The 26659-nt window shown below is 39.6% G+C and overlaps 1 protein-coding gene across 1 annotated transcript in view; it reads right to left on the bottom strand.

The window, feature by feature from the left end:
• PDE3B (phosphodiesterase 3B) overlaps window positions 1–26016 on the bottom strand; it is a 167595-nt gene extending 141579 nt beyond the window's left edge. The window contains exon 1 of the mRNA XM_070383989.1: window positions 24902–26016. Coding sequence (XP_070240090.1) covers window positions 24902–25879 — 978 coding nt within the window. The 5' untranslated portion in view covers window positions 25880–26016. The remainder of the gene's footprint in view (window positions 1–24901) is intronic.
• Window positions 26017–26659: the final 643 nt, after the last annotated feature.

The raw sequence follows: 26659 nt of genomic DNA, 5'->3' as shown, positions 1-26659 counted from the left end.
ATACAGATACTTCCCAAAGTCATGTTGTCCTTAATTTTTTTAATTTCATCTGCACTTCTTTCCCACCTGCGCCACCCCCCGCTCAACATCTCATCTATTCTCAAGCTTCATCTATGACTTAGCAAATAATCCTCACTCTAGAATGTAGTGACTAGACTATCAACTCTATGGGAAAGTGATATGTCAGCCTTGTGCTCTGCAGGAAAAAGCCTGACCCCGAGGCATCACACTTCCCCGAGGCCTTCAGGGAAACATACTGAGTAGCTCTGAAAGTTGATCTCTAGACTCATTCTCTTTTCAAGCTTCAAACCTATAATCTTCAATTCAGAGTACTCCAGGGTACTCTGGAGTACTCTGAATTTCATTTTAGTAATACCTTTTAACGGAGAAGGCAATGGCACCCCATTCCAGCACTCTTGCCTGGAAAATCCTATGAACGGAAGAGCCTGGTGGGCTGCAGTTCATGGGGTCACAAAGAGTCGGACACGACTGAGCGACTTCACTTTCACTCTTCATTTTCATGCATTGGAGAAGGAAATGGCAACCCACTCCAGTGTTCTTGCCTGGAGAATCCCAGGGACGGGGCAGCCATCTATGGGGTCGCATAGAGTCGGACATGACAGAAGCTACTTAGCAGCAGCAGCAATACCTTTTAAACTCCTAGTAAAAAATTTTCAGAGTAACATTTAAGAAAATTAAGGCACAATGAAATTATAGGCCTTGTTCAAGAAGAACACAGATTATTCTACTGCTTAAACTTCCCTTTTAAAAATAAGTCACGTAGCTCATAAGCCATACAGACCTAACCTGGAATCACACTCAGTACCCTATACAAGAACACCGTAATTAGAAATGCAAAGCCTAGTGCAAGTTATCAAACATGAACAGATAAAAGACTTTTGAGAAAGAAATCAAATACAATAAATAAGACTAAATATCAATAACTAAATAACAATAAATATGCCTGCATACACGTCTTAAAATTTGTATACAGAATGTACTCAGACAACACAGAGTACATATTCAGTCATGTAGTCCTGCTCCAGTGAAAGACTCCATTGTAAACATACTACTAAAACAAAAGAGTTCCCAAGCAAATAGGACAAACTGCTGACATAAGCGTGGCACTGACGTATCTGTCTATTTGCCTTCAGTTGCTAGGATTCACTGTGTCCATTTTTCTCTAAGCTCTAAAACATGCAACTCTTTGATGTTATGAAGAGTCCATGGTTAAACAAAAAGTTGGCAGAACATTTAACATAAAAAGTATTTCAAATTCAAATCTCTAATTTCTTGAAAACACATTTTCCCTATGGTTAAAAATCAAATGTTAGTGAAATTTGAAATTTCTTTACCAAAAACAGCAACAAAAATCAATTTCAATAAAATGAAATGAAAAGGGAAACTGCATACTTCCAAGTTACTACCACAGAAATAAAATTCTGAATGCAACTATAAAAGAAAATTATCTCCTATTTAGTCAGAAACGTTTTGAACCTGTACAATAAGAGAACTACACATTTTGCGTTACTCAAAACAAGGAAACTATGTAGTGATTTGAGTAAATTCCTAAATTACTCAATTAAGATCCATTTCACCTTTAGAATTATAATCTTAAGATTATAAATGAATGTATTAGACAATAAGTAAAGTGAATTTTATGTAACCTGTATGATCTATGAGTGAAGAGGCGATAAGAAATATGTTTGGTAGGCAAGAAAATAGAAACAGTGGCAACTTTCTGTAGCTCCATAACTATTAATATAATCCTATCTCAAATTATACGTCAGTGGGAAAGCTCCCCCAGGAACTTTCATCTGCTCTTGGTACACCACAGCTGTGATGCATTAGATGGACTTAAACTACTTTTGATTAGCAGCAAAACCAATCAAATTTCCAGGAAACCTTCAGAATTCATTAATATTAAATGAACACAATTCCATTGTTTCTCTAACAGCATTTAACAATATTTCCTCACAGTCCCCACATGGCTTTCTAACTACTAAAATATTTTTCAACTTTTATATTCTTTGGGATACAACTTCCATTTCTATTTAAAAATTCAAATATTTCAAATCAATTCAATATAACTTATTATAAACTTACTATGATTTTTTAATTTAAATAAATATTTGGGAAGTCACAATTAATAATTTTTCTACCAATACAGTCCAAAGGGTCACAAACATTCAGACACAACTTAAGTGAGTGAGCACACGCACACACACCCCACACACACACTACCTATACAAAGTTTTATGTAGTTTTATGTAGTTATTTCACTTGCAAAACCATTTGGCATTATTCAAAACTGAAGCATAGACATAGCCTACCACCTAGAACTCTATCCAGGAAAAACACAGCAAAGAAAAGATAATACACAGGCATCTAATATATGTAGAGAATTGAAATTATATAAAGTTAACTGTAATAAAATTTAAAATTAGACTAGAAATCAACAACAAGAAGATAACAGAAATACTCCAAACACTGAGAAATTAAATAACTTCTAAATAAGCTATAATTCAAAGAGAAAATTTAAAGGAAAATTAGAAAATAATATGAACCAAATAAAAAGTAAGATATAACAGATTAAAATTTATGACATGCAGTTAGAGTAGTCCTTAGAGGGAAAGCTAAAACACTAAATGCCTATATTAATATTAGAAAAGAAGAGAAATCTAAAATCAATAATCTAAGCTTCTGCCTTAAATTAGAAAGAGAACAAAATAAGCCTATAAGCAAGCAGAAAAAAGGTAACAATGATAAAATCACATATCAATGAAAAAGCAACAGGAAAGCAAGAGAAAATTAATAAATTGAATATACAGTTTAAAGCTTTCCACAGAGAAAAAAGGAATCTCTAGTCCCTAATGCTATCACTAGAATATTCTACTAAATACTTAAAGAATAAATAGAACTAATTCTACATATTCTCTTCTGAAAACAAAAAAGGGAATACTTCCCAACTCATACTGGGACATCATTACTCCATACCAAAATCAGACAAAAACAGTACCAAGAAAACTATATACATATCCCTCATGAACATGGATGCAAAAATTCTCAATAAAATACTAACAAATCAAATTCAGCAATGCACAAGAATAATAATACACCAGAACCGAGTGGTACTTAACCCTGTGATGCAAAAGCTGGTTCAATATTCAAAAAACAAGCAATGTAATCTGACAAATTAACAATGTAAAGAAACAAAAAAGACATACTTTATGACCATAACACTTGACACACAAAACTCATTTGACAACATTCAACTTTCAGCAAACTAAGAACAGAAAGAGACTTTTCTAATCTAATAAAGAACAGGCCTGAATTCACTTAATAGATCCTTATTAAGTGCTACGTTAACTACAGCGCTACCTACGGAACTGAGGATAAGGAATGCAAGAGGGATGACACTGCCCCTGTGCTTAAGAAGCTCAACATCTAAACAGGAAGGCAATCACATACTTAACTACAGGCACTTTAACAGTAGCATATATAAAACATTATAAATGTTAAAAAAAAAGGACATTCTATCCAAGGGATCAGAGGGGTAGAGGTAGAAAGTCTACTGAAATAGTCCAAGCCAGTTTTCTCTCACTTGTACAACTGCAACAGCCACCTACCTTTCTGCTTCCACTCTACCGACTCCCCACCAATAGTCGATTAAAAAAAAGCCAGAATAGTAATTTTGAAGCATAAATTATACCATGAAATTGTCTCATGGCTTCCCGTTAGAATGCAGTTAGAAAGAAGTGCAAGTGTCAACATGGTCTACAAGGCCCTATGTGATGCACGTGCTTCTTACCTCTCCTACCACTCTCTACCCAGCCATCTTTCTTACTAACTCCCAAGTATGCCAGGGTCTTTCCCACCACAGGGACCTTATCTTTGCTAGGTCCTTCAGCCCAGAATGTTCTTTCCCCAGAGCTTATGTGACCAGTGCCTTTTCAACATTCATGTGTCAGTTAAAATGTCTCTTCAGAAAGGGTCTCCCTGACGATTTAACCTAAAGCACCACCTCCACCTCCACCACCCTGGCCTATTATTCCATTTTACTTTTTCATGAAATTTAGAATTACCTGAAGTTATTTTACCATGTTTTTATTTTCTATTTACCTGTGCTACAATTTTTAAGACTCCATTAGAGCAAGAACTTCATGCATCTTGTTCACAGTACTAATCATAGTATCTAGAACAAAACTTGGCACATTTGTATGTGCTCAATAAATATTGCTAAAGAAAGATGACATTTAAGATGGATTAAGGAAGGGGGGAGGGCAGGAGGGATTGACCTTGTCAAGAGGAATAAACAGAGAAGGAGAAAAGGAAATCAACACGGTTTATCCAGTGTTTCAACTTTTACAGACTCTGAAGAATAAAGCTACAGTTGTGAGGTATCCTGAAGATTTTGTTGTGTTTTCATGATGCATTAATATTCTTTCAAACATCCCCAGTCTTTTCTTGAATACTTCGCCTGGCATGCAGATCATTAGCTCATGAAGTAATCAACTCTGATCAACACCTTTAAATGACCAAAAGATTTTCTCATGTTTGTCAAAAAACTGCCTGCTGCTGCTGCTGCTGCTGCTGCTAAGTCGCGTCAGTTGTGTCTGACTCTGTGCGACCCCATAGACACCAGCCCACCAGGCTCCCCCGTCCCTGGAATTCTCCAGGGAAGAACACTGGAGTGGGTTGCCATTTCCTTCTCCAATGCATGAAAGTGAAAAGTGAAAGTGAAGTCGCTCAGTCGTGTCCGACCTCTAGCGACCCCATGGACTGCAGTGCACTAGGCTCCTCTGTCCATGGGATTTTCCAGGCAAGAGTACTGGAGTGGGGTGCCATTGCCTTAATCTCAGTTCTGACCCCAGAAGTTCACATGAAAACAGTAAGTTTAATCCCTATTTTATAGGGCAGGCTTTCAAATATTTGAAGACAAGTAAAACCTCCTAAATATAATTTTTAAAATAGATATTAAGAACATCTCTTGACAGTGCCTGCTGGGCCCTGGGCTAAGCACTTCATATGAATGACTCATTTAATACTCACAACTTCTCTATGGTAAAGTTATGATGACTATGCCTATTTTACTAATGAGAAAACTGAGGCCTGGATTAGGTAATTTGTCCAGGTCATCAAGCTGGAAAATGAATTCTGATGCCAGACTACAAACACAGACAGTCCAATTCCAGAGCCTACATTCTTAACTATTAACCTCACTCTCTAAATGACTCCTGCTGTTTCTACTATTAGGGCTCCTTCACCATGTGCAACACACTCAGATGGCAATGCTAAGGCTCGAAACTTGACTCCATATCTTCTACCTAATGATGAAGGCAACACTGATTCTCATGCATTTATAAAAGCCATGATATAATGTAAATTTAATAACAAAAAAGAGGAAAAGCAGTGTAAAAATTAATGTTTCCCTGCAAATACTACCCATTTTTATGGCCTACTATTCCTCTTTGTTCAGCACAGACTCCAAACTGAAATACTTTCCATTTTCAGAGCACAATTTTTATTTCACTACTTCTCTACCGTTGTTTTCATGATTTTCTCTTCCTAAGCAGCTATTCCACTTCTGCAGAGAATGGTATATACTGTGTTTTTCATTTTAAAATTTTATTTACTTATTTATTTTTGGCCACGCCTCGCAGCATGCAGGATCTTAGTTCCCTGGCCAGGGATTGAACCCATGCCCCCTGAGTGGAAGTGCAGAGTCTTAACCAATTGAATCACCAGGGAAGTCCTCTACTATGCTTTTAAAAAGCCAGTTGTGCTGGGTATATTTCATTTGCCCCTCCAGAGCCATTCTCCATTTTTCTCCACTCTGTTGTCTGTCCCCAGAAGGCTGTCCTGAATAGACTATAATAACAGTCTCCTTTGCCCAGTCTTTTGGGTAAATTCAGCCAATGGAGACAGGAAAAGAATGAGCGAGGAGTAATGTCACCTCTAGTTAGTAATCTACCAGAAGCCAAAGCTTCTATTCAAATGCCCTCACAGTCTTGACAATAACCTCCTATTCCTGCCCTTACGTGTCCAAAGGCTGTGATAGCTACCTACTGTTGCTCACTAGATACTTCATTATCCCATGTCAGCTTCCCTTAACCCTTCCCACACTTCTATAAATCACTCCTATGGTAAGCTCTCCCAAGTTTACCCATTTGAGTATATCATCTATTTTCTGCCAAGGACCTCACTGACACATCACCACTCTTTGCCTACACCTTCTCTGTTTATACTTCCTTTATAGCACTTTTTTTTCCCTGCGCTAGATTTATCTTTGACTCTCCCAAATCATTAATTTCTTACCTGTAGTAGGCACTGAATGAATGTTTCAAGAGTAAATGGGGGTAGTGGGGAGCATTCCTGGTGGCTCAGTGGTCAAGAGTCCACCTGCCAATGTAGGAGACATGGGATCCCATTTGCTGCAGAGAAACTAACCCTGTGGCCACAGCTACTAAGCTGTGCTCTAGAGCCTGGGAGCTGCAACTACTGAGCCCCTGTGCTGCAGCTACTGAGTCTGTGCTCTGCAACAAGAGAAGCCATCGCAACGAGAAGCCCACATACTGCAGTGAAGAGCGGCCCCCACTTGCTCAACTAGAGAAAAAGCCCTCGCAGCAATGAAGACCCAGACAGCCAAAAACAAATAAAATTATTTTTAAAAGAATAAATGGGGGGACATAACATTAAAAAATCAAAAGAACAATACTTCATGACATAAAAAAAATACAAAAGCCAAATTTCAGTTTCTATAAAGATTCAAAGACAAGAAAGCTAATCTATTAGGATAAAGGTCAGAATCGTGGACATTTCTGGATGTGGCGATTAACTGGGCAAGAACACAAGGGAGCCACCTATGGTGCTGAAAATGCTCCTTATTTTAATCTGAGTAGTAATAATATAGGTATATACGTATATGAAGTTTTGTTGAGCTGTACACCTAACATTTGTTCACTTTACAGTATGTACAGTAGACCTCACTAAAAAAGAAAAGGAAAAATAAATCTATATGTGGCTGCTTATGTTGAATCAATACGGCTAACACCTCATTTATCCAGAGATTCTTTATTAAAACAAGCAAAAAAGGTCTCTGAACAGACAAAATAGATGTTACAAAGTCCATACACTTTATCCATGAGAAAGACTTTCAGGCCTTTTCATCCTTACATTTACACCCAATTCCAATTAGCTTGGTTAACTAGCTTCCTGACCTACTATTGATAATCAGTAGCAAATTGGAAAGGTAGGGAGGATGTGTGTTAAAGATTGATAAGTGAGAAATAACAGCGAACAATAAGCAAGCAAGCAAAATAACCTTTAAAGAGCAGGTAAAAACTCAAGATACAAAAAAGTCTGAGATCACTTACTATATGGCAAGGAGACTTTATAAAGCACTTAAGGCATCTTTCTATCACAGCACAGTAAGAGAAACAGTGTAAAATGAAAACTCTTACTTTTTAGGGAAATAATGAACTATTTTCATCAAGATCTGTCAGTAAGCAGAAACAGGGGGAAACATATGAGAAACAGTCACATTAAAAATGCTTTTAAACTAATCACCTGTAAAAAGATAAATGTCAGTTACCAGGCATAAATGTACTTAGTTTAAAATAACCACATCTCTGGAGCTTGCTAAATAATTACAACTAATAATTTACTATCATCTTCCTCTTTGGTTTCCCTGGTGGCTCAGAGGGTAAAGCATCTGCCTGCAACGTAGGAGACCTGGGTTCGAGCCCTGGGTGGGGAAGATCCCCTGGAGAAGGAAATGCAACCCACACCAGTATTCTTGCCTGGAAAACCCCATGGACAGAGAAGCCTGGTGGGCTACAGTCAATGGAGTCGCAGAGAGTTGGACACGACTGAGTGACTTCACTTTCACTTTCCTCTTTGGCAAACTATAAAAACTAGCAGATTTGTATGCAAAGTTCTCCCTAGAAATTTTTTTTAAAGTGCATCTAAGCACTGAAAGTTTTCCTTCTATCAACACTGGTTAACTGAGAACCATTCAAACCAAATTTTAAGCATTTTTTGTAAGCCATATCTGAAAAACTAACATCAAAGTTGTTTATAGCACTACTGAACCACTCCAATGTCACTTCAAATCACCACTGTAAGCCACTTCTTTTTTTAAGAGGGAATTCCTACCCATAAGGTCTACATTAGTCTCCCAGCTCTGAATGTTCTACACTTCACTTACAAACTCTGTCACTCCTAAAGCAATCCCTCCCCTGGCTAGAGAAGATTACTGCTGGGTTCTGTGATTTCAAGAATGTATTTTTTAGGAATTCTCCTCCTCTTGCTATTTTCGACAACGGTATTATAAGTGTGTGCCTGTGTGTTAGTAGCTCAGTCATGTCCAACTCTTTGCAACCCCGTGGACTGTGGCTCACCAGTCTCTTCTGTCCATGGAATTCTCCAGGCAAGAATACTAGAGTGGGTTTCCATTCCCTTCTCCAGGAGATCTTCCCAACCCAGGAATCAAACCTAGGTCTCCCATATTGCAAGCAGACTCTTTACCATCTGAATAACCAGGGAAGCCCTGGAATTATTAGTAGTATCCAGCGACTAGGAAAAAATAATGCCATGTTAAGTGATAAAAAGAAGAGTATTTAATGCAGTAATTCAATGCAATAACCTATTTGGTATATGCCAAGCACAGGGCATACATAAATGAATGAAAAACTATCTGTGCATTTAAAGAAGGCAAGAAAGAGGCAAGAAAGACCTGTCAACAAATATATTCAGTGTTAAGAACAATAGTAGGTGAACACTGAGAAGGAAGTGACTCAGTTTTGTCAAGAGAAGGAAAAAAAAGAACAAAAGTAAAATCTGTAGCAGTTTTAAAATTAAGTACATGCCATGCAACTATGTGAAAAACTACAGTAGCAAAAATGAGGCCATGCAAAATTTAAAATACTTGTTGCATAAAATGTGTTAGGGTTACAAATGGCTTTTCCTATTTTCATGTTGAAAGGCAATGCCTTGTCCTCAATCCTACGAGTTTCTGTGAGTTGGAATTTCCCCTAAACTTTCTAACCTCTGTGTGCTTAGTCACCCAGTCATGTCCAGCTCTTTGCGATCCCATGGCCTGGAGCCTGCCAGGGTCCTCTGTCCATGGGGATTCTCTAGGCAAGAATACTGGAGTGGTTTGCCATGCCCTCCTCCAGGGGATCTTCCCAACCCAGGGATCAAACCCAAGTCTCCCGCATTGCAGGAAGATTCCTTACTGTCTGAGCCACCAAGGGAGCCAAGAATGATGGAGTGGATAGCCTATCCTTTCTCCAGGGGATCTTCCTGACCCAGGAATTGAACCAGGGTTTCCTGCATTGGAGGCAGATTCTTTACCAGCTAAGCTACCAGGGAAGCCCCTGGCCTCTCGCTATTCCCTCACTATTTTTCTCCTAGAAGAATAGTAACTTACATAATTGGTAAGTTTAGACTAAAGAATTACTTAAGCATAATTCTACCTGTTGCTTTTTTGCTCTTGGGGGCCTACCTGCTAGCTGGAAGTAATTCTCAAGTGCTCCTCCACAGATGGGCTCTCCTAGCAAGCAGGGAGGATGTTCCTGGCCCTGTCCTGCCTGTGTGCAGGTATATCTATTTAGCTCTAGGCTTTATGACTAGAAAGCAAAACTGCCTGCATACATAACCTATGTCCTGCAACATGAGCTTTATCAGGAATAAAGGTGGTATTCTGATCTCTCATCTGTCACTCTTTTCTCAGTTTGTTCAGAATTTGGGAAAGAAATGTGGGTTTTATTTATTGAGACCCCTCAGACACAACTAAATTACAGTGTCTTCTCATTTAAAATAAAACCTTCACTTTCATCTTATACTAAGCAGCTGGGTGTAATATATGCACATGATTCTTCTTCAAAGACCTCATCATTCCTAGCAGAACTTTTGTCTTAGCAATGTTTGCTGAAGCAATAAATTTTCAAATAGTAAAGCTCATTCGTTATGGTGCTTGTGTGCTCAGTCACTTCAGTCATGTCCGACTCTTTGTGACCCTATGAACTGTAGCCCACCAGGCTCCTCAGTCCATGGGATTCTCCAGGCAAGAATACTAGAGTGGGTTGCCGTGCCCTCCTTCAGGGGATCTTCCCTGCCCAGGGAAACCCACATCTCCTGTGTCTCCTGCATTGCAGGGAGATTCATTACCACTGAACCACTTAATTTACAACAAAAGCAAACTATAAAATGACGTATAAAGTAGTAAATAAGGTGTTCACTATGTGTATGTAGGTATTTTCCCCCTAGCAAAAAATATTTTTCCATATATTTGTAAAAATTCACATCCATAATTATTTCTGTCTGCTTTAAACCATTACCATGTAAGTAATGAAAGATCTTTAGGGAACTTTAAAAGGTAGAACAGAGTGTTAAATTGAAGAAGCAGTAAAGCTCAGTGCCTAGTGACTGGAGGGCTGGAGGAATCACTTTTTTTATACAGTTTCTCTTCCTTCTGTTCGATCATCTGTTGTCTATCTCTTATCAGCCCTGGGGTGGGGCTGCATAACTGTCAGCATGCTTAGCAGACAGTGAGCTATAAAGCAAGAATTATGAGTGAAGGCATTTGTTTGAAGTTCCAGTGTACCTCCAACCCCAAAGTGACAAACTGGAACAAAAGTTTAAGTGACAAAAATGATGGCTGCAATAGCTGACAGATTCTTCATCTGGTAGACCAAAGGTTCTTAACCTTTAACTCTGAAACTTCAAAAGATAAGAAGCCCCAATTATCCCTTTTAATCGCTTTTAAACTCATCACTTGCATCTTTGTTGTCCTAATAATAAACAACTGCTAAAAGATTTTTCCCCATATAATCCCTTATGCACAGCCTTTTTACTCAATACAGGCTGCAAAAGGAGTTCCAGGACAATAAAAAGCATTGTCTGAAAAATATAAATTTCAATTAACCTTACCACTGATTTATTGCCAACATTCGCTGGATCATCAAAAAAGCAAGAGTTTCAGAAAAACATCTATGTCTGCTTTATTGACTATGCCAAAGCACTTGACCATGTGGATCACAATAAACTGTGGAAAACTCTTAAAGAGACAGGAATACCAGACCTGACCTGCCTCTTGAGAAACCTATATGCAGGTCAGAAAGCAACAGCTAGAACTGGACATGGAACAACAGGCTGGGTCCAAATAGGAAAAGGAGTACATCAAAGCTGTATATTGTCACCCTGCTTATTTAACTTATATGCAGAGTACATCATGAGAAATGCTGGGCTGGATGAAGCACAAGCTGGAATCAAGATTGCCAAGAGAAATATCAATAACCTCAGATATGCAGATGATACCACCCTTATGGCAGAAATTGAAGAAGAACTAAAGAGCCTCTTGATGAAAGTGAAAGAGGAGAGTGAAAAAGTTGGCTTGAAGCTCAACATTCAGAAAACTAAGATCATGGCATCTGGTCCCATCAGATCAGATCAGATCAGTCCCATCACTTCATGGCAAATAGATGGGGAAACAGTGGAAACAGTGGCTGACTTTATTTTCTTGGGTTCCAAAATCACTGCAGATGGTGACTGAAGCCACGAAATTAAAAGACGCTTATTCCTTGGAGTGTTGTGTCTTTTGTTAACAAAGTACAACAAACCTTTGTTGACAAAGTAATGTCTAGTCAAGGCTATGGTTTTTCCAGTAGTCATGTATGGATGTGAGAGTTGGACTATAAAGAAAGCTGAGTGCAGAAGAACTGATGCTTCTGAACTGTGGTGTTGAAGACTCTTGAGAGTCCCTTGGACTGCAAGGAGATCCAACCATTCCATCTTTAAGGAAATCAGTCCTGGGTGTTCATTGGAAGGACTGATGTTGAAGCTGAAACTCCAATATTTTGGCCACCTGATGCGAAGAGCTGACTCATTTGAAAAGGCCCTGCTATTGGGAAAGACTGAAGGCAGGAGGAGAAGGGGACGACAGAGAATGAGATGGATGGATGGCATCACCGACTCGATGGACGGGAGTCTGAGTGAACTCCGGGAGTTGGTGATGGACAGGGAGGCCTGGAGTGCTGCGGTTCATGGGGTCATAAAGAGTCAGACACGACTGAGCGACTGAACTGAACTACCATTGATTTTAAAGTAATCTGGCATAAAGTACCAAGCAGTTCAATAATGAAAATTTTAACTATAATAACAACACTAATATTGCATGGCATCCTTGCCAGGTGCCAGACACTGTTTCAAGAACTTCACAAGTTAAGATCATGGCATCTGGTCCCATGATTTCTTGGCAAATAGATGGGGAAAATGTGGAAACAGTGACAGATTTCATTTTCTTGGGCTCCAAAACCACTGCAGACAGTGACTGAAGCCACGAAATTAAAAGACACTTGCTCCTTGGAAGAAAAGCGATGACAAACCTAGACAGAGTATTAAAAAGCAGAACCATCGCATTGCTGACAAAGGTCCGTCTAGTCAAAGCTATGGTTTTTCCAGTAGTCATGTATGGATGTGAGAGCTGGATCAGAAAGAAGGCTGAGCACCAAAGAATTGATGTTTTCCAACTGTGGTACTAGAGAAGACCCTTGGGAATCCCTTGGACAGCAAGGAGATCAAACAAGTTAATCTTAAAGGAAATCAAATGTGAATATTCATTGGAAGGACTGATGCTAAAGCCGAAGCTCCAGTACTTTGACTACTTGATGCGAACAGTTGACTTATTGGAAACGACCCTGATGCTGGGAAAGATTGAGGGCAAGAGGAGGAGGAGGCAACAGAGGATGAGATGCTTGAATGGCATCACTGACTCAATAGACAAGAGTTTGAGTAAACTCAGGGAAATAGTGAAGGATAGGAAGCCTGGCATGCTGCAGTTCATGGGTCAAAAACAGTCAGATACAACTTAGCTACCAAACAACAACAACAGGTTATTAACTCATTTAATCCTCACAACACCACCTCACATCAGTGAGACAGATGCTTTTATTACATCCAGCTTATACCTGGGGAAACTGAAGTACAGAGAAGTTAATATTTTGCCTAATATCCTGGAAATACCCTCTGGCATCCAGAGATGCCATTTAAACTCTGAAGTCGTCTGGCTTCAGCATTGTACAACACATCTTATTGTTAATGAGAACTCCAAAGACAGTAGGGAATGGAGACCCATCTCCACCTAGAGTTCTTTCCTTTATTCAAGATCAACATGAACTATCAAGAGAAATGACAGTAAGAGTAAATACAATAATAGATAACCACTGTCAATTCCAAAATATACTATGAGAAATACTAAATAGAGATGTTTGATCCCTGTTGTCAGGAAGGTTACATCTCATTTGGACATAGCAAGTATGCACATGAGAAAACATGCATTAATCAAGAAAACCAAGCTCTTTGTCATTTCTCCTAAAGCAGGTGCTTCTCCCAAACTGCCTACATTGACTAACAATACCACTCACCTTTCAGACAGCCAGAGATGAAATATCTTCAGACCTCTCTTTCTTCATATGAAAATGTTCATACTTCTCTGTGTCTCCACTGCAGTATTCTCACTATAGAGAGAAGACTCTCAGGGCATCTCACTATTCTCATTTTTCCTTCCAAGGTAAAGGCTATTTTTTTCTAGTTACAGTTTTGGCTTGTTTTCCCCTCACAAATTTGGCGCTGTGAGTAATGTTTCAGGACATCAAGGCTACTTAATTTTACCTATATATTTATCACTAGCATTCCTTCTTGATTTCAGTTCTTCCTGTCTGAAGTATGTGTACTTTTGCTGGTAAAAAAAAAAAAAAAAAACTCAGTTTTTATTTCTCTTTCTAGAAGATTTTACTGGGCATTTACTAGTTTGACAGCCATTTTCCTTCAGCACATGACAAATAACAGTCAACTGTTTTCTGGCTTCCATTCTGTTATTAATAAGTCATCTTTCAGTGTAATTGCTGTTCATTTTTTTTGGTAAGCAACTTCTCTTTTCTCTCTGCTCTCTTTTAGAACTTCTCTTCTGTGTGTGTTCTGAATTCTGCAACGAAGGCATCTAAGGGTGGATTTCTTTTTCTTTGTTCTGCTGGGATTCAGTGGGCTTTCTGGATATCAGCTGGTATTTTTCATCAGTTCTGTAAAGTTCTATTTTACAGCCATCATCTCTTCAGATATTGCCTGTTCTCCCTTTTATTATCTCCTTTTGGAACTTCAGTTAAATTCATGTTAAACTTTTTATTGTCTAACTTTTTTGATCCCTCTTTATAACTTCATCTATTTTTTTCTCTGCAAAACATTATGGACAATTTCTTTGGATCTATATTCTGATTCACAGGTTCTGTCACTCAACTGCTGTTTAACATGTGCATCAGATTTTAAATCTGTGATAATTTTTTCATCTTTAAAAGTTCTATTTTCAAATCTATATGATTATTCTTTAATCCTCTGTTCTGCAAACATTTCCCCAAGCTTCTATTTCACTTAAGCATATTAAACATGTTTTTGATATCTTATATATAATAGCTCCAAGCTCTGAAACCTTTGTGGGTTTCTTTTGTTGCATACCTTTTTCTGTAGGTTCTTATTCATAGTGTCCTATTTCTTTGCAAGTTTTGTTCACTTTTTACTATGTACTGCTCAATTTCCTTGGAACTTCATCTGGGGGAATTATCTGATGTCTTAAGAAAATCTGAATTTACTTCTATTTTACTTAGAGAATTTTAATTTATTTCTATTTATCTGAGACCACTTTACATTTTTCACTTAAGGTTCCTAAATCTACATATGCAGCATTACTTTAGATAAAAAACTAAATAAGTACTCTGATTCTAATTGTATGATATTTTTCTACTTGGGTCACTTCTTTGAGTCTCATTTTTTTATGAGGCTTCCATACACACAAAATTAAATTTGTTTTTTTCCTGTTAATTTGTCTTTTATCAATTGAATTACTAGCTCAGCCAAAGAGCCTACAAGGGAAGAAAAGAAATTTTTTCCTTCCCCATACTACTCCCACTTCTTTTTAGGGATCCAAGATTTTTCTTACTCAGTGATTTCTTTCAAAAGATATATTCTAAAATGCTTAAACTTGTAGCTTAGTTGTTTCCATTGGTTGAGTTCTTAAGGGCTTGTTATATACTGAAAGTGGCACTTAGCATATTACTTACCTACATTGACTAAACATTTGATATGTGCTCTCTCTCATGCATCCTTTTTGCTGTCCCTCCAATAAGTAATTTCATCCAATTTGTAAAGTTCTAGTCTCTACACATTTACCCACAAACTACGGGGGGTGGTTTGAAAGATCCACCAAGAAACTGAGATTTTTAATACTCTATCCAGTTTCTGACAGGTAAAGAAGATAAAAAAGTCAATAACAACACAGAAGGTATGACAAGGACATTTTACAACTTTATCAACCAGATAGCTAATAAATAGTGTACCTAACAATTGAAAAATGTATTTGTTCAAGCACATAGATTATTTATGAAAACTGGAGAAGGAAACGGCAACCCACTCCAGTGTTCTTGCATGGAGAATCCCAGGGATGGCGGAGCCTGGTGGGCTGCCGTCTATGGGGTCACACAGAGTCGACACAACTGAAGCGACTTAGCAGCAGCAGCAGCAGTAGATCATATGTTAGGCCACATATTTTGCCCACATGACACTTAGATCAGAAATCAACAACAACTAGAAAACTTGCACATGATTAGGATTTTTTCCTAAATAATTGTTAGTCAAAAAGGGAAATCAAAATGAAAATTAGAAAATTCTTTGGACTGAACGATAACCATACTACACACCCAAATTTGTGAAATTCAACTAAAGCAATATTTAGAGAGAAATGTATAACCTTAAATACATACGCTGGGAAAAGCGCAAAGTTAAAATGGGCTTAGCATCTCAATTATAAATTTTAAAAAGGAACAAGAGGTAATTCTCCACAGTCCAGTGTTTAGGACTCCTTACTCTCATCACTGCCAAGGGCCTGGGTTCAATCCCTGGTAAGGGAACTAAGGTCCACAAGCCTTCTAGTGCAGTCAAAAAAAAAAAAAAAAAAAAGGAACAAGAAAATAAACTCAAAAAGAGAAACAATAAAAGAGCTGATATAAATAAAACAAGTACCAGCCCCAAGAGTTGGTTTTTTAAAAAGATTAGAAAACAAATTTCTAGTAGGATTGATTCAGAAACAAAGAAAAAAGATAGAAAGGATGTTAGGAATGAAAAAGAAGACAAAAAAGCAGATGTTGAACAAAGTAAACATAATAAAAAGATATTATAAAGAAAATAAATTTGACAAGTTATACTAAAATTTCTAGAAAAATACAACTTAAAATTTTCAAAGTCAACTTCTCCTCTAAATTGTTCAAAAGATTTAATTCAATGGCAATCAAAATCCCAATATGAATTTTTGTAGAACCTGAGAAACTTATTCTAAAATTTATATTGAAAAGCAAAGGTCCTAATGTAAATGGCAGATTCTTGAAGAATAAGATGGGGAGAAAAAAATAAGAAGAAGAAGAGGGGACTTACAGTATACTGTCACACTAAGCTATTGTGATTAAGACAGCGTGGTACTAACACAGGGCACGTAAACTAATCAATGAAGCAGAACAGAGAAGCCGGATAGACTCATACACATAGTGAAATTTGATACAGGACAGAGGCAGCACTGCTGATAAATGGAAAATAAACTTTTCAATGAACTGTGTTGATGTAAGTGGGTATATGGGTTAAAAAAGAGCTATATGGGTAAAAAATGAGCTAGGACCTCTGTATCACATTATACATGTAAATCAATTCTAGGTGGATGAAAACTATTTGAAAGGCAAAACTTTAAAACTCTGAAAAAACAACACAAGAGTCTATTCTGACTTCCAATAGGGAAGACATGGAGGGTCTCACACCATTAGAGGGCAAGACTAGTAGCCTTGATAATATTAAAAATTAGAACCTCAGTTTCAAAGACACCATGAAACCTGGAAGAAGATATTTACAACCGAAATAACCAATAAAAGATTATATCCAAAATATATAAAGAACTCATGAACTAAGAAAAAACAAAACTGAATTTTTAAAACAGCGCAAGACATGAACACATAATCCCTGAATAATAAATGCACTCCATAAACATAAAAAATATTCAGCCTTATTAAGTAACTATATAAATGCAAATTAAAATCTCAAAGTAATACACTTCACACTTTACTAGACGAACAAAAATTAAAGTCAGTAAATAGGAATCATTGGTTCAAGGGCATTCTCATTCTCTACTAGCAAAATATAAATTACGTGACCATTCTGAAAAACAATTCAACTTCCCAGAGGGTCTTAGTTTTCTACGGCTATGTGTATGGGTTGAACCCTGTCCCTCAAAAAAGGATATACTGAAGTCCTGACTCTCAGTACCTTAGCATGTGACTTCATTTGGAAATAAGGTCTTTACAAAAGTGATCAGATTAAAATGAGGTGATTAGGATGTAGGCCCTAGTACAATATGACTGGGGTCCTTATAAAAAGGGTAAATTGAGGCAGAGAGACAGGGCACAGAGGGAAGACCGTAAGAAGAGACATGGGGAGAGTGCCATGTGATGAAGGCAGAGGTGGAGTGACAAATCGAAAGGCTGGAAAATGCCAAACATTGCCAGTAAAACCAGCAGAAGGTGGGAGACGGGCATGGCACAGATCCTCCCCTCAGAGTCCTCAGAAGGAGCCAACGCTGGGACAGTCTGACCTTGGCTTTCTAGACTCCAGAACTGTGAGACAATAAGCTTCTGTTATTTAAGCCACTGGGTTTGGGGTGCTTTGGCATAGCAACCCATGCAAACTGTTAGTCGTTAATGCAAACTAATACATTCCGGTAACAAATTACCACAAACTCAGTCACATAAAACGAGTTATCATCTTACAGTTCTGCGGGTCAGAAGTCTGACACAGGTCTCACTAAGTTAAAATCAAAGTGTTGGAAGGGCTGCCGCTTTTGAGGACTTGGAAAAATCCACTTCCCTGTCTCTTCTACCTTCGAGAGCCTGCCTGCTTTCTCTGGCTCCTGGCCTTCTCCCACTGTCAAAGCTAAAGGCAGACTGAGTCTTACACTATATTACCCCAATCCTATTTCCATTGTCCCTTCTCCTCCGATCTCTGCTTTCTTCTTTCATTTTTTAAGGAAGCTGTGATTACATTGGGTCTAAAAAGATAATCCTGGATAATCTCCCCACCTCAGGATCCTTAACTTAATCCTATCTGCAAAGTTTCCTTGCTACATAAGGCAACACACCCACAAATTGCAGGGATTATTACATGGACACCTTTGGGGTGCCATTATTCAGCCAACCACACATAGTGAACTTGAATATGAACATACCTCATTGTTGTTTAGTCGCTAAGTCATGTCTGACTCTTTGAGACCCCATGGACTGTAGCCCACCAGGCTCCTCCGTCCATGGGATTTTCCAGGCAAGAATACTGGAGTGGCTTGCCATTTCGTTCTCCAGGGGATCTTCCCAACGCAGGGATCAAACCCAAGTCTCCTGCATTGGCAGGCACATTCTTTACCACTGAGCCACCAGGAAAGCCTTACAACTTAGCAATTCTAGATGCATGCATGCACCTAGGAGACATTTACCTCATGCGAAGAGTTGACTCATTGGAAAAGACTCTGATTCTGGGAGGGATTGGGGGCAGGAAGAGAAGAGGACAACAGAGGATGAGATGGCTGGATGGCATCACCGACTCGATGGACATGAGTTTGGGTAGATTCCAGGGGTTGGTGATGGTCAGGGAGGCCTGGTGTGCTGCAATTCATGGGGTCGCAAAGAGTTGGACACAACTGAGCAACTGAACTGAACTGAACTGTTTGGTTTTGGAGTCAAAGCAATTATTTTTAAGTCAAGTTTAGCTCATTTACACTGACTGACGTGGCAGATAAGTTTAATCTTGGTTCTTTTCGAGTATAGTGGTACATTTTCTGGTTTTAGAAATGTTAAAAAGCAAAAAAAAAAATTTCACAGCAGCATTGTAGATAATAGCAAACAACTGAAAACCACCCACAGGTCCATAAACAGTGGAATGGATAAATTGTATTATGCTCATAAGATGAAATACTATACAGCATTGAAAAATGAACAACATCTATCCACATCAACATGAATGAATCTCAAAAGTTAAGCAAAAAAGTTACAGAAAAATTCATATAGCATGATTCTGTTTGTTAAGGTTCAAAAGCAGACAATAATGACAACATATTATTTCTATTATTTAGTAATAAATAATAATAGAGTCATGTCCAACTCTTTGCAACCCTAAGCAGTATAGCCTGCCAGTCTCCTCTGCTGAAGGGATTTTCCAGGCAAGAATACTGGAGTGGGTAGCCATTCCCTTCTCCAAGGGATCCTCCCAAGCCAGGGATCAAACCCACATCTCCTTTGTCTCTTGCACTGCAGGCAGATCATTTACCACTGAGCCATTGAGGAAGCCTATGTTCAGGGGAGTTATAAAGCCAAGTAAAGGAATGAATAGCAAAAAAAAAAAATCAAGATAAATGTATTGTCTCTGGGACAGAGAAAAGGGGATACAAAAGAAGTTAACACAAAGGAAATGAGTGGTAAATACTTGATATTTTTCTTTTTTGTCTTATTTTCTTCCTTAAACCATATTTAAAATATATATATATGTACAGTCTTTTATGTATGGCATTTCTCATTAACAAATATAAATGCTGCTGCTGCTGCTAAGTCGCTTCAGTTGTGTCCAACTCTGTGTGACCCCATAGACGGCAGCCCACCAGGCTCCCCCGTCCCTGGGATTCTCCAGCCAAGAACACTAACTTTAAAATATGCTGAAAGCAAGTTTTATAAAATGTAAGGAAGCAACCAAATAATGTACTCTATCTGATAGAGGAGGGAAAAATCTATAAAGATAAGATACCTTCCAGGTAAATCAATACTGGAGAAAAAGTTGTAGGCTATAAAAGAGGAAGTGGGAAATACTCCTCTTCCCCAAATTCCAAGAACAGACTTCCAACAATCTCTTAAATAAACATGAAGCAGCTTGTAAATAATATGGTGAACAATGTTATAAACTGTCAGGAACTGCCCGCAGACAGAGCCCAGCTCTACTGAAGTTCTGCTTGGCTAACACAGCTGTCCAGTTTGTTTTGGTCAAACTGAAAGCCCTTAGGTAAAGCAGGCAACAGTCCATTCACTTCCATTCTTCCTCACCTCCCCTCCTTCCTCAACATACAATGTAAAAAAAGGCTCTGTGGCTGGCCTCTGAAGGCACCTGAGTTTGAGTCCAGCTGCATCCTAATAAGTCACCCTGAAATAACAATATCAGGTACCAAGTTTACCTATGACGTCATCATGAACTATGTGATTTCAAGAGTACCTCCTGTCTCTCACTTCCCTTTCTCTCCCACCACTACCCTCAACCTCTTTTAACCAGGGACACTGTTTATCAAGTAATTGGAGATGGCTGGCAAATTAAGTACAGCCTTGGAAAACCATGACCACAGGCGCATATGCTCTTTATAGCAAGCACTAGGGGAACTTGGAGTCAAGACGAAGCTTCTAGTCCTGAATCCCAATAATATCTCATGTCATAACCTAGAGACAATATTCTTTCTCCAGAGCTGAATTTTTTTCCTTTCTACAAATCTCTTCTCTCTCTTCTCTCTTCTATATCTATATAAACATGCTAATTTCTAGACAAACTTTTCCAGCATGTATAGATTCTTTCTGCTTTAGGAAAGGTTTAAGAAGGCAGGAGAATTCACTAAGGAAACAGGCTGACTTGGTAACTGAAAGAGAACAAGGAAAGAGACTCAGAAAAGGGCCTGCCACTGAGAAGGATTAAAAAAATCAGAGGACAATGAAAAACAAACTTCACTAAACTTGACTGAAGCCAAAGTTTTACTTATGGCTGGCCCTGTTTACCTTCCACTCTGTGTGGGAAAACAAACTATGGAGATGTTACTGTTTCATGTGGTACAATGAAAATATTCTCTCACACATCATCACATCACTGCTCCACAGGACTTGTCAACTTTTATTTTTAAACGCGGCCAACTCTGCTACCACGCAGTTTTGTTCTCAGCTTATACACTTAATTTGAGCATCCCTTTGGTATCGAAAGGCTTCTTAATCTTAACACATTTTAATACATTTCTTAAAGGAGATTTCAATCAGTGTGAATGGTAAAAGCAAAACTCTACATACACATCAGGAACAATAAGCAGTCCTCAAACAGCTAGAGCCATGGATGGATGCAGGGAAAAGGTGTTCCATAAGTTCTAACGGCTTTTTAAAAAAACAAAACACAAGGCTAAAAACAGATTATTACGGGCTGTGCAAGTAAGGGTCAAGGGCATGAACCTTATTCTGTGTACAATGAAAAGCCATAAGAGATTTCTGAAACACAGCAAGTGATTTGATAAAAATCTGTTTTTGAACGATAACTCTGATGGCAAGGTACATATAATATTTACAAAATAAAGCATAAAAAACACTATGTAGGCTGATGTTTCATTGTAAAATATTAACACGAAATTAGAATTGGCCAAATTTCACAGTATTCTTTAAAAAATTCATAGAAGGTTATGCCTTGCAAATTCCTTAGGAGAATAATCACTTAAACTAAAATCTTTTTAAAACCTTCATACTACATGTGTATCCTTTTTCAAATAAAATTAACACTTTAAATAATATTTATGTGCTTTAAGGCCACAGAATTTTAAAATATTTACCTAACCATTTAGAAAGCACTCAGCATTTTAGGTATAGAAAAATATCTCACAAACAGACTAACCTCGTATTTACCTAGTCTATCACACATAAAATGATCTGGTTTACAGCTGAAATCTCCACTGTAGAAAGTATAATTAAAATGACACAGAAATGTAGTTTGTTAAATTCTGGCCAAAGTATCTCATGTAGGCAACTAAAAAAAATTTTTTTTAACTTCCTATTAGTTTCAGCTGAATCTTGGCAAATATACTCCAAACTTAGTGCTTCTTTCCATTAACCCAAGGAGGAACATAGTCAGCAGTAACTAAACAGTAAACCTAACTGTGAAAATCATGTTTTACAAACATGCTATTATGCTTCAATACAGTATCCAACATAACAATCTAAAAGTTAAAAATTACCTAACATCTACTTTCACACAATTAAAAACATTTTTATTGACACGAGTTTTCAATTGCTTTTCAAAGATGTTCATAAAAATGTTTAAATTCGTAAGGAAATGAAGTGTAATAAATTTATCAATCCAAAAATGAATGTCCACATATACGGGTTAAAAGAAAAGTTCTATTAAAAAATACAGACTATTTCTTCATATTTTTCAGTTATCATACCTTGGAAAATATAGGCTAGCAATATCAACATTAAACATTTAAGTAAAACTTCAAGATCTATTAACTTGTGAAGGTTTTTATACTTTCATTTGTAGCTTACAAAAAATGTAAACTAACTACAAGAAATGAGTTCTAGAATTGAAAGGTGGTATAGAATTCATCTACTGGATCCCCTGATTTGACAAGAGACTGAGACTCAGAAAAGCTCACCAACTTTTCCAATATGACGGTAGACCCAAGACTTTACCCTTGAATCTCTATGAATCCAGAGCACTTTCCCCAATATCAGATTCTACCCAAAACTGTTTGTCTCCCTTCATTTTCTGAAATAAGAGAGTGACTTTACAATGATCACATACAAAGTTTGGCACTTTTAAAATTAGAAAATCCCTTAATCTTTTACTTCTATAAAAGTATAGGTTTCCACTTAATTTCTTTCATATAACGTACATGCAAACAAAACCACAGATCCACTGCTGAACTTCAGGAAAAAAGCATAAGTAAAAATTTTCATTATTACAATGTCTGCCAAGTTAAAAACATCTAGTAGTTTCTAGTATTACCAAAAGAATATTATAGTTTGACCCTGAACATTAGCTAACCATATATAAACCCCTGAACTATTAGCATATACTTAAGACCCCCCCAAAAAATGTTCCTATTCATAGTGGAATGTGAAGTGTTTTCTGTACTAATAAAATATGCCTTTTTTTAAAAGCACAAATTGTATTTTCCTCTAATACAAATAACAATTAAAGCTACCTAGCATAACAATGCCACACCTGGTTAACTGTTGAAAAAAGGTTGCTGTGATGGAAAGAGCACCAAACCAGGAATTTTCAATTAATAAGATAACAGCCATAATTCACTACTCCAACACACTACAATTATGTTAAACTGTAATACTACTACGCTCAGGAAAAGTGTCTATCAGTGTAATGAAACTATGTTAAAACACTTTCCTGGTGTTAAAAAATGCAATCTATTCACACAAAGTCAAATGTCCATCCAATGTTATTCCTGTCTATGAAAATAGTTGGTATGACTTTTCTCTACAGTGAATCTTCTTCTGACAATTTTTCTCCTGATACATGTTTTCCTGGGCATTGTCTACTATTATCATTGGTAGTAAACTGAGAAAACAAAAGGCATGATATTTTTTGAACAATTTTTTTTCAAGCATTTGACCAAATACAGACCACAAAAGCGGCCTCTGAAAACACTTTTCAGGAAGCAAGGTGTTTGTCTCTTTGAGCACTACAGATAGTGTAGTAGTTTATAGATTATACTGAAGAGCAAAGAGCAAAAAAAAAAAATCAGAATTAGTAACAATAAGAAACTTCTGTTTCAGATATATTAGGTCCCCAGTGTAAGATGTTTCACTAATCAAAAAGTCTGAAAACCAAGGGTATAAACTCCTGCTGCTGCTGCTGCTAAGTCACTTCAGTCGAGTCCAACTCTGTGCGACCCCATAGACTTGCTCATTTAAGCAAACCTCTACATTTATCCTCTTAGCTGCTTAGAAGAAGGCATTGAAAACTGAAAAATCTAGGTTCAAATCCCAGCACTTCCACTGTTAATGATAATGTGTGAAGTTGGGTAATCTCTATAAGCCTCAGTTTGCTCATCTCTAACTTGAGGTTAATGTCATCTATTATACAGTGTCCTTGTGAAGGTTTAAGACAATACAAGTATTTTGCACTTAGTAAAATGCTCAGTGAATAGTAGCTATACTTAGTGAGTTTCTTCCTAATGTAGAACAGGTAAGATTTCCCTAGGCTATCAAAACAAACTCTTTCCCTAATAATGATTTCAATTCCTTAAAAAAAAAAATGTAAACCTACAGAAAAATAAATTGTAAACGTTTTTGGTATATTTCCAAACATTACTAAGATTAAAGGTTAAATTGTTACAACATTCTCCTAATTATGCAACAAACACACAGGACCACGAGTTAGTCTGTAAAAGATTATATTAGCTTATTACTGCTAAAATTTGGGGTGGGGGTGGGGGAAGAAACCTCTTAAAATTATCCCCAACGGTCTTTTCATCTAAGTTAACAAGTCTTTGTTCCAAAACTCATCACTTTTCTTTTAATTGTAAGACCCAAGATTTGTCCTATTATCAAGAATAATACTGATTATTTAATACCGATTAAAATTCACACATCTATATATTCACTAATTCTAACGGCTGTTAGAATTAGTGAATGTTAGAATGTTATCTTTGAGGGAAACAGCACCATTATTACAGCAACAAATAAACGACACCAGAAGTGTCATAATGTAATTCTTCAAATAATTCACTTCATTCTTCTGAGAACGCATCTACTGCATAAACAATCTCTTTAAAAAGTGTAGCATGCTTAGTCTGCTATTTCATTTCTATTCAAAGATAAATGGTACTTCTGCGTTTTTTTGTTTTTGTTTTTCTAAGCTTCCTGTATTTTAGGAGTTATTTCCAGAATAAAACTTTTTTTTTTTTTTTTTTTTTTTTACCCTGGAAGTAAACAAGCTTTCAAACGCACTAATTCAATTCGGGAACTGAAGCGATAAAACCGCCCTCCTTTCCTTAGCAAACCTTTCCTTTCTGGAAACATACCTGTTCTCTCGAGATGCAAGGCAACGAAGGTCTCCTGAACATTTTGCAACTGCCATAGTAACCGCCTGAAGTTTCTCCGAATGACACGCAGCTGGACCTCCTCCGGGGTCTGATCACAGGCACTTTTTCTTCTGCGGTACTGGACAACTGAGGTTGCTGGGGAGCTTCCCTGATTTGAAAGAAGTGATCCAACCCCAGGGCCAGCAGGCAGCCGACGCCCCCCACCAGGCAGGACAGCAGGGGCCGGAGGGCTGGAGGCAGCGCCCCAAGGCTGGTGAAGGACACCCACCAGACGAAGCTGGAGAAGAGCAGCACCACGATGCTGTGCCGGAGCCTCCCCGGCTGCGCGAGCGTCAACAAGCCCACGCAGCTCAGCACCAAGAACCACCGGCCCGCCACCGCTGGGGGTGTGTGCGGGACCGGGGCCCCGGCGTCTCCGTCCCCCCGAGACCAGGATTCCCACTGCCCCACCAAGAAGTCCCCCAGGTAACAGCAGGCGGGGAGTGCCAGCAGCCACCAGGAGCCGCCGCCGCTCCGGCCCGGCCCGGCGCCCCGCTTGGTCCGGGTCAAGAAGCAGGTGAGGAAGAAGAAGGCACAGGCGATGCTGAAGAGGGGGCTGAGGCTTTGCGAGCAGACGCTCAGCAGGGTCCGCAACCGGGCGGCCCCAGCAGCCCAGCTCTCGGGCCCCGAGCCGAGCAGCAGGGCGAGGACAAAGGCGGCCAAGGCGCCCAGCAAGAGGCGCGCCCGGGAGAAGGGGGAGCCGCGCCGCGGCTGCTGAGGGGAGGCGGGCGGCGGCAGCAGCAGCTCCACGTTGCAGAAGCGGCAGAGGTGGAAAAAGAAGCCGCGCGGAGGGTCCTGCCGCAGGGGGCTCACGCAGCCCTTCACGTAGCCGTTCCTCACACTCTCGGGGGGCGAGGCGGCCCCGTCCGGCGGCGGCGGGGACCGCATGGCTTTGGCGTCTCGCTCGTCCCTCCTCATGGCCGGGACGCCCGGTGGCCGCGGGGGCTCGGCACGCCCCGCTCGGGCCGCAGCGGCCGCTCGCGCTCCCTCCCGCCTGGCCCCCACGCTCGGAGCGCCCCCCGGCTCGGCGGCGCGTCAGGGCTGCGCCCGCCGCCGCGGCCCGGGGTCCCCGCCGCGCCGGTGGAGGAGCGGCGGGGTCCGGGACATGCTGGCTGAGAAGAGGGGCGGAGGGGGCTCCTCTCCGGGACTTCGGTGGCCGGACCCCGCCCCCCTTCCTGTTACCCCGGGCACTTCTTGGGACTGGAGTGTCCGCGTCGCCTCCCGGCTCCCGCGGGCTGCAACAGTTACCTCTCGGCCCCAGCCTGGTCCGTTGGGCGCGCGAGCGGCGGGCGGGCGCTCCTCCCCCGCCGCTGCCCCGGCCGGGTGCGCGCCCCGCCCGCCCGCCTGCGCGCGCCCGCGCCCCGGCCGGTCCGGCAGCCAAGGGCGCCGCCGCTCCTGCCGGCCGCCTGCCCCATCGCGGGCTGGGGACCCCAGCCGCCTCAGCGTTCCCAGACTGGGGAGAGCGCGGCTTGCTGCCGCCCGGAGACCGATCCAGGTTGGGAGGAATGGGAGGGACCCTTTTCGGATAGAAGGGGGCAAGCCCGCCATCCTGGGATTCCCCCCAGGCGCTCAGGTTCCTTTGGGGTAAGTCACAGACCTCAGGCAGGCTCCGACAGGTTACCACTGGGGGCGTAGGGAAAGAGGGCGCTTATGGTCCCCAAGGGGAGTGCCTAGTAGAGAAACCGAGTTGAGGTGGGG

The sequence above is a fragment of the Bos mutus genome, chromosome 15, assembly GCF_027580195.1.
Source record: "Bos mutus isolate GX-2022 chromosome 15, NWIPB_WYAK_1.1, whole genome shotgun sequence".
In the NCBI taxonomy this organism is placed as follows: Eukaryota; Metazoa; Chordata; class Mammalia; order Artiodactyla; family Bovidae; genus Bos; species Bos mutus.
The sequence above is the reverse complement of the archived record's forward strand: the minus strand, read 5'-3'. Positions and strand labels throughout refer to the sequence as shown.